The following is a 12,978-nucleotide window of genomic DNA, read 5'->3' on the forward strand; positions in this document are numbered from 1 at the left end:
GGACGCTCGTAATACAATAAAGGGGACATGATCATTATCTTTTAAATAACGTTAACTAAAGGGAACAATCTATTGACACAGCTGAAGCTCTGGCCTTCCTTAAAAACTAACTAATTTAATCAAAATCACAGTTGTATTACACACAATGCACTGTTTTTTGAGAACAAAAATTCGTAACTAATGCACCATAATACATTCTGACGACAAATACAAATTATTATGAATACAAATAAAATAAAAGAAGCCTCCCGTGAGTTACTACAAGCTATAAAGTAGATTTTAAAAACGTTTTATAGAATAAAAGCTCACTGCAGGACGTTGTAGAAATGCGTGTGTGCACCACGACAAAAGAGCCTCATTCACTTTACATTGGGTTTTTTTGCGTGGTGCCAACACGCAAATGTAGCAGAATGCGTGACTCCACCACGCAATGTGGTGTTAAGGTTGCGTGGTGGAGTCACGCATTCTGATGAGATCAGGTTGTGCAAATGCTATTGAATGTCCGCCATTGTTTGTGCCCGTCTTCCTCTGCTCTCGTCATCACCCGAAGATTCCCGACGATTCCCGAAGTATTTCGTTTCATTGAGAGGGCGCAGTAAAATTGAAAATAAAATTAAACTAGGCGCATGAAATTAAAAAAAAATGTTTATTATGCTTATTTTTTAATAAAAATACATAAGTTAAACCCAAAATTCGCGGATTTCCACTATCCCTTTAAGTAATACAAGACAGAATGATGATGATGATCTCCGCGCTACAGCTGCTCCGTGCATGCATGCAGGTGACATGTAATATCCAAGGATTAGAGACGGTTGGATGCTGCTGTTTTGAGCATTGCAAGATATTTATTTTCACTATGTTATTTATTTATGATTATCCTTAGGCTCAGCAAAGATTTAATGTCAGCTGTTGCTGTCTTTTTTTCTATAGCTAATAGTTACTGAAATAGAGCCCTGCTGTTTTGTCAGGGCCTTTTCTTTAAATATAATTTTAAAATGTTGATACAGTAGCCCCTTTTTTAAAATAGTTTTTATAGGTGTTGCTATCTGTTTTGTGTAGCGTGGTTCGACAAGCAAGTCAGTGCATTCATTGGGTGGTATCAGAGAGTTACACGGGTCTGTAAATGCAATGAAAACATTTGGCCACAGCGAATCATTTATATTAAACATGTCATTTTTACTTTTGAATACTTCAGTACAAAGGATGTATTGAATAATTTAAGTGATATATGTGTGTACACATATAAATCATTAGTCAGGGCTACATTTGATTTAATTAAAAGGTATAATATGTGGTAAACTGAAGAGCCGTTTGGGAGCCGAAAGAGCCGGCTCTTCTTGGTGAGCCGAGCCAAATGATCCGTCTCACCAAGAAGAGCCGGAATTCCCATCACTAATAGAGAAACACATAACATTTACCTTATGTAGCCGACCATAGGGGTAAACCACTTTTCGACCACCGTAGTATTGGGCTACAAAGGTACCGCCCACTTCTGCATTCCATACACTTGGTAAACAATATTTAAACAGCTGATACCGGTGTAGATGAATTCATAATAAATTGTTGTTTTTACTGGTTAAAGTAGGCTATTGTTTGTAAATGTGTCTGACATTGATAAATAAATATCATACTCTTGAGAGAAAATCCTTGTCTTGAACCTTTTTGTTGACTGCCAACTGCATCGTGTTTCTTTAAATTGAATCTGTGGAGTTTTTGCTGTTTGATCAATTTGAGTTAAAGAGCAAATTTGATCAGTAGAACAGCTACACTTTAGGCCGTGTGCACGGCCGCGGAACACACATTTGGAGCATATCTACCAAGTCAATGAATCATTTCTGCATGTAAAAGGATATATTTTCTTTTTTTTTTTAAATCAGTTACTTGTCTTTGAAGTAGTAAAGGTCATGTGTTATTTACCTGTAAATAATGAAGCATCCATATCCCTCGGGTCATCTCAAAGGTCTAATGAATGTTTCCAGGATCAAAACCAAGTGAGGTGAAGCAACTTTAATCTTCCATGCTCCCCACCTGTGGAAAAAGCATACTGAATACCATAGGTCTTGTCATATAATTCAGGGTTTAAACACTTATTACAGCGACTTACTAATAAATGATTTACTTAACTTTTGTTTAAATGTGTTACTATTATTGCTTTTGCATTTAAAAAATTGTTTCTCCAACTACATATTTGCTTGCTCTTTTTATCATTCTTTATTAAATATTTCACTTCGCCACTTTAAGTTTGAATTAGCTTTAGTGTGCAAGCTTTTCTTCCCCATAAATCATTTTTTACAGGAGTCAAAGAAGGAGGTATTTTTGAATATTTTAATGTACCCGGGAAGGATTTGGCTTTGTGTTGAAATGAAAACAGTTCCATGAAGAAAGCAACATAACACTGTTCACATTATAAAAGTGCTTTAACAAAATGCAAAAAGGCGAGCCGCTTTAGGAGGACTGACTATATAACCATGTTCTCTTAAAACATTGAGTTTAAATGAAAACAGCATGTCACTCCCACTGCAATTGTCTTTATTGATTTTATTACAAAAACTGAAAGTTCTCACCCAAGTTGGTCTGCTTTATATTTACAATGCTCAATATCCACACACAAACGGTTAATAATATCTACATAATGGCTTTTAAATAAAACACCATTGACTTCCAGTTAGGATTGCAGTCCAAGTGAAAACACACCAAACGTTTTCATATACTTGCTCAAAGTACAGCATACAAAAAAAACAACAAACACAGTTTTGGTGTCGAAAAAAAAGCACGACTACTCGACGGAACACTTAAGCGATTTCATCAATAATACTGCACATGGCAGCATCCTTGTCCCACATTTTGTCCCTCTTTGCAGCAGGGACGTTCTTGTCCTGGTGACTTGCTGCCATACAGCTAGCCCCTGCTTCCTCTACATCCATCGGTTCCGTTTTCTGCCTGGGGGCCTGTCCAGAGGAACAAACCACACTAGGGGCTGCAGACACACTCCTTGTCCCATCACTCGCACCATCCAGGCCCTCTATCTGTGGTAAGTCGTCGGGTAGAGAGGCGAGGCACCCCTGGATCATCTCCACCACCCTCTCCAGATGTTTCTGGAACCTCTCAGCCGTCTCCAGTCTCTGTCTCTTCTGCACCTCCATCATCACCCTCAGCGTCTCCCTGGCTTGATGTGGCCTGTACTCATTTATCAGGTGGTGCATATGAACAAACAGAAGCTTCAAGTCCTCCAGCTTCTCCTCACGCTTTATACTGCCAGGGCTTTTAATGAGGATGTCCAGCAGGTCCAGAAAGTTCACAAGAATAGACATGTTGAGCTTTTTAAGCTCCCGTTTGTGGTCAAACTGCATAGGATGGAGCCTTTCAATTCCTTGGCTTTCAAGTGGCCGGATGATGAGGTCGTCACACTGGAACTGGTTGCCAAACATCATGTAGTTGTCTCTGATGGGTGGAGGTGGCTTAGGAGCCAGACCATTGCGAATGTTTTCATCCGTGTACTCTTTGATGTACTGCATAGGTGGAGGAGGCAGGGCACTAACCTGCTGTGGTTCACCCATTATGCTGGCCTGAAACGTCAACGAAAAGAATGTCAAAAAAGCTGTTTTCCAAGTTAAATGCAAATACATGTTCATAAGTGCATATATCCTGTGCAACAGTCAAGTGCTTATTGTCAACTCTACTACACCATTATGTGAGTACCAAGAACACAACATAATTACAGACAATTGCGATATTCAATTCTCAGAGTATTGATATCAGTATTTTATTTAAGTTATTGCTGTGGCCAGTCCAGTGGTGGTTTATACAACGTTCATTTTGGGTCTTTTAATGAACAGTGATGTGATGCGTTTCATGGGCTTCTCCTGTTTTGTATGTGAAATATAATAATTTCTAAATGAACCGGTAATTGCAGCTGTAAACAAACAAAGAATAACCTTAACTACCCTACATGGTGTGGAGTAAAATAATGATATTGATGAATTGTAACGTTAGCAGTAAACGCATCTTAACAATATAGCCTTTTCATAATTATGTTCAACCACTAGTTTCCAACCCTCGATAAAGCTTCTCTGTACACGTTTTTGTTATCAATCAGTGCAACATATGGCTTCTTCCACTCGCAGCAGCGTCGAGATCTTCTTTCCATATAATGTAATGTGATAATGCAAAAAGCAAGTTGTCAATGGTTGGTAACGTGTAACAAGCGAGCAGCGCAAGTAACGTTCGTAACTGTCTCATCAATTGGTGAGCATATATTATCATTCACTAGCTAAACATGTGTTAACATTGTAAGTGTGTTGCTCATCAGTTAGCAACCAGACGTAATCGTTAGCTGAACCATTTCTATTTAGAGAAAAAATAACGTACCTAGCTAACTAGCTATGCAGGCTAGCAGTGGACAGTACTTGTGCTAACCTCTGCTCACTAGCTTAATGACTGCGGTATCACACTCTAAAAATGAAGGAAATGAAAACATCGATAACACTTGTACTAACCCTTTAAATGGCTGCTCAGTTGCTGGAAGTAGACTTTACGTATTAAATGTCACCAAGTTATCAAATTGAACATGTAGCTTTTAGCTAGCCTTACGTTCACTGACATGGAGGTTCTGTCATTGGCTGAACGTCTTCTTATTCTTGTTCTTCATGGCGGGCGGCCACCTATCGTATGAGGCTCATTACCGCCACCTACTGAGCTGGAGTGTGGATAGCCAAACGCTTAATGTGTGATGTATCGATGTATCACTCACACTCTGATAGTAATAGTAGTAACAGTTATAATAATAGTGAAATTTTTATATATTTAACACAAGAAAACATCACCAGACATATTTAAAATAATATTTCTTCACAATAAGTGTAGAAAACAGTCAGGAGACCATTCATTTTTGAAGTGATTTTGGTCGCACCACACTGTGTAATAGTAAGGTAATTAAACATTTTACAAAACATTTACCAAAATATACAAATATTTGTACCCCTTCTAATGACATATATCTCCATTTCATCAACAACAAAAAATGTGATTTAGGCCAGTACTCTCCTAGCGCTGCCATAAGCGTCAACCTTGTTTTGGAAAATATCTCGTTTTACTTTTCTTGTCTTTTCCCAATTTTTGTCTCTACTTTTACCTTATATTGTACTTAGTTTTAATTGAAAGTGTTGGGACACTGATTTCCAACTTGTATATAATTGTTAGGATTTTTTTATAAGGCCATTTAATTAATTTCTTGTTTTAACAGTTACTTCCAATCCCACTCTGTTGCTGCTTTAAACTCCTGAATTCCCCCAAATGTATTCATAAACATCCATTTTATCTTTATCTTATCTTAAATGTGCTATTGCATCGATCAAATCTTCCATGATTTATGAGGATACACTGTGAAGGTTTTGACGGAGGTCAGGACCGTAAAAGTGTCACTAAATAAAGCGGGACTTTCAAAAAGTAAAACATATTTTTCTTCACAGTGTAAAAATCCATTGTTGTTTGAAGTGATAATCAACAACTTTCCTTACATAACCAAACAATCACCTACAATATTATTATGTACATGCTAAATATTTTTGTTGACTTAACACCCCTGTTAGATTTTTAAATTTTGTTTAAACATTGTCCCTGCATCAGAATTCAAATGTTGGTGGAAAAGGTTCAAAAGTGTAGAGAACAAAGATTCATCCTTGTGTTGCAAACACACTGACTTGTTGCAACATAAAGTGAAAGTTCATGTGAGCACTTGTATGGTTTGTGTGTGCGTGTAATGTGTGTGTGTGTTTATACAAAAGCACAACCCATTTCATGCCGTAAGGATGTGGTTCACCTGCAACAACTTTATTCCGGAAGCTCCGCCTCCACGGCAAGTGTTAATCCACACTTCTTTTTTGTTCACTGCTAGGCACTCAATCACTCTCCGTGCGGCAAAAGCCAGCACAGTTTCTCACAGTATTTTTCATAGCTGTTACCATGTTCCCCAGGGTGATTTTGAATGGAACTATGATTAAAAAGTCTCAACAAAAGAAAAGAACTTCACCGTGCAACTACAAGGAGAGGTTTTTTGTTTTGGACACCCAAGAGTTGAAGTATTCTGAATGCCGCCATGGTGTAAGTATGCATTTAACCCATGAGTAATCTGGATTTAAATGTGGAATTTACAATCTGGAGGCTGAGTCTGTAAATTGTGCTTCATGGAAATCAGCTATTATTTGCACACATAAAGTTAAGATGAAGTTTTTATTCTTTTCAGAAAAAGCCCTTGCAGAAAGGTTGCATTGAGCTGTCCAGAATTAAGTGTGTGGAGATTGTGTGTAGTGATTCCCCAATACCTTGCAATTACAAGTACCCTTTTCAGGTGAGGTTACACAGAATATTTCAAGTGTTATATGTAGCAAGTATGATGTAAGCATGTAGTACAAAACACAAGAACAAAAATATTATTTTCTCAAATGCAAATGTTTCCTCAGGTTTTTCACAACAACCACTACTTATACGTTTTTGCCCCAGACAATGATTGCCGTCAGAGATGGGTCAAAGCTCTCAAAGAGGGTAAACAATTTGACAAAATCCTGTTTCAGACAACAACACTGAAGAAACTGAAAACTCCAATTAAGTGTATTATGTCAATGCATTTCACATAACTGTATTAGGTTAGCTGAAAGCAATATTATTAGGTTTAAAAAGCTTCAACTTAATATCATTGCTGTGAACTATAACCTCATACAGTTATGTGACATTTGTTGACATAATACACTTAATTAAAGAAAACGTTTCAGTTTTTTCAGTTAATGACAGTGCAACCCATTATGGTGAACACTTGATTAAAATTCACAAGATGTCAACTTAAACCGTATTTCTTTTATTGTCTCTGATATAGAGACAAAGCATAACAGTTTGGTTGAAAAATACCACCCAAACTTCTGGATGGAGGGAAAATGGAAATGTTGCCAACAAACAGAAAAACTGGCGACAGGTTGTCATGTGTATGACCCATGGGGTTTTGGTTTGTATTATATCTTCACTTCTCTTGTTTTGCATAAGCTCAACATGGCCCTTATATGGACCATGATTAGAAGTGTTACATACTTAGCATTCTACAATTTATTTGTGTTTTAGGATGTACTAAATACATTCAAATGTCCTTTTTCTAATTCAACAGCTTCTAAAAAGCCTCTTCCTCAACTCCCAGATCCAGAGGTACCATTTTAAATCATGAAGACCATGTGCTGCCAATGATTTATTCTTGTTTTAGTTTATTCTCTTCAAATCACATGGGATAGGCAAAGTAATGTCTTTGATTTTCATTGGGTTTACTTTACCAATTGCATATTGGTTTGTTTTTCTGTATTTCTAAATCGCTTGACCTCCTGTATAATACATTTGTGTTGTAAAACACAACATGGTAATTATTACATTTAACAAACCATTGTGAGGATTTTTGTTTCGTTTCTGAGAGTCTGTTTCTTTTGGCTGGTGACATGCATTTTTTTCTTAAGAAAAAGATAAACAGCTAAAGCATTTTGTGTTTTTTTTAAATACTCATCCTCAAAATATATGTTGCTTGAACTAAATAATTGATTACTTTGGAATTCATTTAGCTCAGTCTTTCAATCAGTTTTTTTTGGATACTTGGATACATTTCTTTTTATTATTACTGCCAGACGGAGACGCATGGCGCATCAGATCAGAGAATGGTCTTTGCCCTGCAAGACTACACTCCGGTCAGAAACGATGAGTTGTTCCTTCAGAAGGACCAGGCGTACACCCTGATTAACAGCTCCACCTCTAAGTGGTGGGCCGTGCAGGATGGAAGGGGGTAAGCCACATACAAATGCCCCTCTTGAGCTTAATTACACATCTGAATAATTCCCCTTTTTATAGTTAGAATGATAATGAGTGTATGATTAATGAATCATTTGTCCTTACACCTTTTCAGCAACACTGGCTTTGTACCCAGTAATTACCTAGCTGAAAAAACTGGCAACAACTTTCAGAGATTTGAGTGAGTTTGATTTATTTCTCTGCTCGTTGCTTCAGTTTAAAATGTGGGCATCTGCAAAGCCATTATGCCGTTTATAAGATCAATTTATTTCTGGTTCATATGTTTTCTCGCAGATGGTACAATAAAAACATGACCAGAGGGGAAGCAGAGACTTTATTAGTGAAACAGGTAAAACAAATTGTCAGTGTTTAAGAATCCAAAAATGATAGGTATTTTCATTTGTTTATGCTTGCGGCCATGTTTTGACAGAAGAAACATCCTCCAAGTTCTAATGGTAATTAGCACCATGTTGCCTCCCGTGACGCAGTGCACTTTAGCTGTGACTGTGCCACCCACGGCATTATTGCATTTTGCAAAGAATAATGCACCTGCACATCAAGAATGTGAGAAGACATGGGAAGTAACAAGATGTCTCGCAACAACCACAGTCTTTCCTCCAATTTCCTGCCTTGTTGTGCTTTGCTAATTTTGCAAGCTGGAGTTAAAACAGCAATTCTTCATCTATTCATAAAAATGACTGCTGATATTAGCTGCAGATTAAACAAACAACTAATTCATATGTCTAACCATATACATTTGTTGTTTCATTTCTAATATTTTTCTACTTTTAAGGGAAAAGAAGGTGCATTTATGGTGCGTGACTCAAGTCATGTGGGAGTCTACACTGTTTCAGTCTTCACCAAAGCACCTGGGTAATCCTCCTTAATGCATATTTAACTATAAATAATGTCATTTGATCTATTGATAATAATGATGCTCAATATATGTATACTGATATATTTGGTGACATGAATCTTTGCATAAATAATTACTTGTTCTAGCATATCTAATAATATCTCGCCACGCCTGGTGTATATTTAGAAAGAACATAACATCAAATCTATGTTCTTTTTCCTCATCTTTTGCTGTTTGTCGTAAGTTGTTGTGAACATTTCCCACTTTGGGAACTTGGGTGACAAAAAAAAAAACATCTCTTTATTTCCTCAAGGTCTAATGGTGAGAAGACTCCGAGAGTTATCCATTACCATATTAGACAAACAGAAAGGGGAGAGGCTGCATTTTACCTGGCAGAGAAGTACCTGTTCACCACCATTCCTGAGCTCATCCACTACCACCAACACAATGCTGCTGGTAAGTTTGCTGGCTTTCCGCATTCAACAGTTATAAAAACAAGATACATTTCCAAAAGGAAGTTTCATACACATAATAACAACTGTCAAAATAATATGTTTCCCTTAGCTGTTTTGTATAAAGATGTATTAATATTTTATAATCTGTGTGGCAGGCCTGATAACACGTTTGAGACACCCTGTCTCTCAGGATGGAAGCTGCTCTCCGGACATTGTTGATCCCTCCAAAGGTAGGAGGATGTTCTGTTGTGAAAACTGCTGGGTAAACTACAGCTCAAAACAATTATGACTTAAATGCTGAGGTTCTTGTTTTTGCCGACCTCTTGTGGTAATCACAGAAGAATACTCAGGGTGTGTTCAGTTCTCCCTTTGACTCTTTGGTGTTCTGCAACAACTCAGAATTATTTGATCATAACACAAAAAGCTAATCATTGTGTACTTTGTTTTTATTTCCTACAAGTGTATATATATTGTTATTATTTTAAGAACAAAAAAAAAAAAAAACAGACACGGCACAGTCTGCTATAGTACCCATCATAATTATTTCATTAAATACAAAGCAGGTTTTCTTTATTTTTCTTAATCCTTATGACCAAAGATAATGAGCTTGTAGCTCCATTAATGGTTCAGGTTCCATACAATTCCAAGCTTTAGAGAAACAATTAAAACGTATTTGTAAAAACATGTCAAATTATTGCAATTAGCCATGAGAGGCAGTAGAATAATGATTTTACAACAGCTATTTTGACATGTGTTACAATATCAATCAAACATAAGCTGTTACATTGGCTCAATTTCCTTTTGACATTTAATATTTCACAATAACAGTGTTGCACGCTAAAAGCGAGCAGCTAATGGATTAGCTCAGGAATGGTCATCGTAATGCAGCGTAACTTTTGTACTTTTTTAAGAATAAAAGTCTAACCTGTTTGTTGATTTTAGGATTATAAGTGTTGTTGTTTTCCACCTGTTTGCTTCTCAACAGACCAATGGGAAATCCACCCTGCAGAGCTGACCCTGGGTCAGGAGATAGGCAGCGGACAGTTTGGGCTCGTGCTGGAAGGGAGATGGAGGGAGAAGAAGGTGGCAGTGAAGATGATAAGAGAAGAGTGCATGTCAGACGAGGAATTTAAAGAGGAGGCAAGGGTCATGATGTAAGTGCACTCCATAACGTTTATTAGCACAAAGTAAGTTATTTTACAACAAACACAGCATGTATTGTGCAGGAGAGGTAAGAAACCCCAAAGGGAGTAGAGTAACACTTTCCTGCTAGGATTTAAAATTGATCATAATACTATGGATACAGTATGTGTAAAATGAATATAATAAGATAAAAGGGAAATAAGGAGTAATAGTAATACAAATACAAAATGAAACACATGACATGTCAACACACGTACACAGCACATTAACTTTAACACAGTTATTATTTTCATATGAAACTCCAACCCACATTTATTTGGATCCACCCACATGTTATTATGTTTTTGTATTGACTATTACACCTAAAGATGTTTCAGTATGAAATGTAGATTTAGTTTGCATAGTTCCATTTGGATTACATCTTCTATTCCCCAAAAATTGCACACAAAAATAATAATTTACATTTTAGATTTCAGCTGCTGTTTCTGTGTTTTTCGCAGGAGATTGTCCCACAGTAAGCTGGTCCAGCTCTATGGTGTGCGCACACAGTGTTCCCCCATGTGCCTGGTGTTTGAGTTCATGGAGAACGGCTGTCTGTCAGACTACCTGCGAGCCAGGAAAGGACACCTGTCTAAGGAAACAATGCTGGGGATGTGTCTGGATGTCAGTGAGGGGATGGCATACCTGGAGAGCTCCAACTTTATCCACAGAGATCTGGTAACCTGACAGATAAAAACGTATTATGTTACAATTTTGTATTTACATAACATTAAAACAATCCTTCTGGCTTCTTTTTCATCTGCAGGCTGCCAGGAACTGTCTAGTTTCAAAGAACAATGAGGTGAAGGTATCTGACTTTGGCATGACCAGGTATGCTTTTCACTAAATGTGTCGTAAATGTCTAGATCACAGTATTAGTTTTACTATATTTTAATGTTGTCTTACATCCACTGCTGTATAAACGTGTTTGTCCCCGCTCCATTTTGTAGATTTGTGTTTGATGATCAGTACACAAGCTCACAGGGCTCCAAGTTCCCCATCAAGTGGTCGGCCCCCGAGGTGATAAAGTACTGCAAGTTCAGCAGCAAGTCCGACGTCTGGTCATTCGGTGTGTTCATAACTACATATCTTTGCACAGACTTTTAAGTATAGTAAAATAACATCCTTCCTTTGTCAATTTTTAAACATTTATATTTTTTGAGATTGCATGAATAGCTTTTACCCGAGGTCTTGGTGAGGAGTTTAGGTGGCTGATGCCCTACACCTTGATTTCGCTGATAGCATGGTGTTGCATAGTGCACTAAAGCTAGACAAAACAAGTCTATGATTTGAAACCACAGTCAGAAGGAAACTGATTTTCTAGGACATAGATGTGATTGTGATTTAATTAAAAAAACAGAAAACAAAGAGCTTACGGTGACACCTACCCCTAAATAGAATACATCTAGATATAATACATTGGTGAGCGTGTCTGATGACAAAACAAATTGAAAAGGTAAACTGTCAAATGTGGACGAGCAGTTATGATCAAATAAAGTTACATAAGTCCTTGGAAGCACGCAAAAATAATGTATGCAAAACAGCTTGCATGGAGCAACCATGCAAATAACTGACCAGGCACACATGAACTGATTTTAGTTTTTACCGCATCACTTTAAACTGTTTACATCTAACGGTTTCTCTGTTGACCCCTGCTCAGGTGTGTTCATGTGGGAGGTGTACAACGAGGGCCGACTCCCTTATGACAACCGCAGCAATGTTGAAGTGGTGGAGTCCCTGAACATGGGCCTGAGGCTCCTGAAGCCCCGCCTGGCCCCAGACGCCGTCCACCTGCTCATGGAGTGGTGCTGGAAGGAGGTGGGCACACATTTTAAAAATGTTCCTAGAAGAACTGCTGAGGTACACAACATTCATGCAACAAAAGTCTTTATAATAATGTTGTTTTTTCATGTTCTCATTCTCAGAAACCAGAAGACCGCCCATCCTTTGCTCTCCTCGTGCATGAACTGGCCTCAGTCTAAGACCAGTGAAGATAGGATCTGAGATTGAAACCTATGAAAATAGCTATATTTATTTTATTTATTCATTAATCACCAATCACTTGTCAAATATCTGTGATTTTGTTGTCATTCAGATGATTATATAACACAAGCCATTTTCAAATTGCTGGATATTGCACTTTATCTCTTTCTTATACAGTCTTTTCCTAAGAAGGCTCACACACTCCATACAAACTGCAGGTTTATATAAAGATTTCACTTTTTAACACTGTTTAACGCACTGTCAATTAAACAGTTTCTTTTTTATTAAACATGTTTTTCTCCTCCCTCATTAGTTTTCCGCATATTTAACGCACTAAAAAGCTAAATACACCACAATTCCCATCAGAAGTCACTACAAAAATGCAGTTTGGATATGATCACACATTATTGGGATTGCTAAAAATGCTACTAACTAATAATTATTACTGGGACAAGAGTAGTGTGTATGTGGTACTGGTACCACAATAACAGATTAATAATCAGCTTCAGTCAGTCCTTCAACTGAACCAGGCGTTCTGCTCATTTGGTGTAGAGGCCAAAGATGGAACTACAGGCCTTGCAATGCTGAAAAAAGCCTAGAAACATACACACTCACAAAATCCCTACCAATTCAAATGTAGATCTGAATATTTATTACACGAGAACAAATGTTAAATAATTAATCTAGCAT

The 12,978-nt window shown here is 37.4% G+C and overlaps 2 protein-coding genes across 2 annotated transcripts; one reads left to right on the forward strand and one right to left on the reverse strand.

Annotated features, from left to right (window-relative positions):
• Positions 1-2,304: 2,304 nt before the first annotated feature.
• Positions 2,305-4,651, reverse strand: med7 (mediator complex subunit 7). The gene is made up of 2 exons (XM_034214909.1): positions 4,497-4,651; positions 2,305-3,566 (listed from the first exon to the last, which is right to left on the reverse strand). The coding sequence occupies exon 2, from the start codon at positions 3,555-3,557 to the stop codon at positions 2,793-2,795; it is 765 nt and encodes a 254-aa protein (XP_034070800.1). The 5' UTR covers positions 3,558-3,566; positions 4,497-4,651; the 3' UTR covers positions 2,305-2,792.
• Positions 4,652-5,847: 1,196 nt separating this feature from the next.
• Positions 5,848-12,592, forward strand: itk (IL2 inducible T cell kinase). The gene is made up of 17 exons (XM_034214901.1): positions 5,848-6,099; positions 6,242-6,346; positions 6,459-6,540; positions 6,869-6,994; positions 7,151-7,188; positions 7,653-7,807; positions 7,928-7,993; positions 8,107-8,161; positions 8,606-8,685; positions 8,982-9,124; positions 9,279-9,353; positions 10,109-10,277; positions 10,767-10,983; positions 11,072-11,136; positions 11,256-11,374; positions 11,966-12,123; positions 12,231-12,592. Exons 1-17 carry the CDS (start codon positions 5,962-5,964, stop codon positions 12,285-12,287), a joined length of 1,848 nt encoding a protein of 615 aa, XP_034070792.1. The 5' UTR covers positions 5,848-5,961; the 3' UTR covers positions 12,288-12,592.
• Positions 12,593-12,978: the final 386 nt, after the last annotated feature.

The sequence above is a fragment of the Gymnodraco acuticeps genome, unplaced genomic scaffold (genome assembly GCF_902827175.1).
Source record: "Gymnodraco acuticeps unplaced genomic scaffold, fGymAcu1.1, whole genome shotgun sequence".
Classification (NCBI taxonomy): Eukaryota; Metazoa; Chordata; class Actinopteri; order Perciformes; family Bathydraconidae; genus Gymnodraco; species Gymnodraco acuticeps.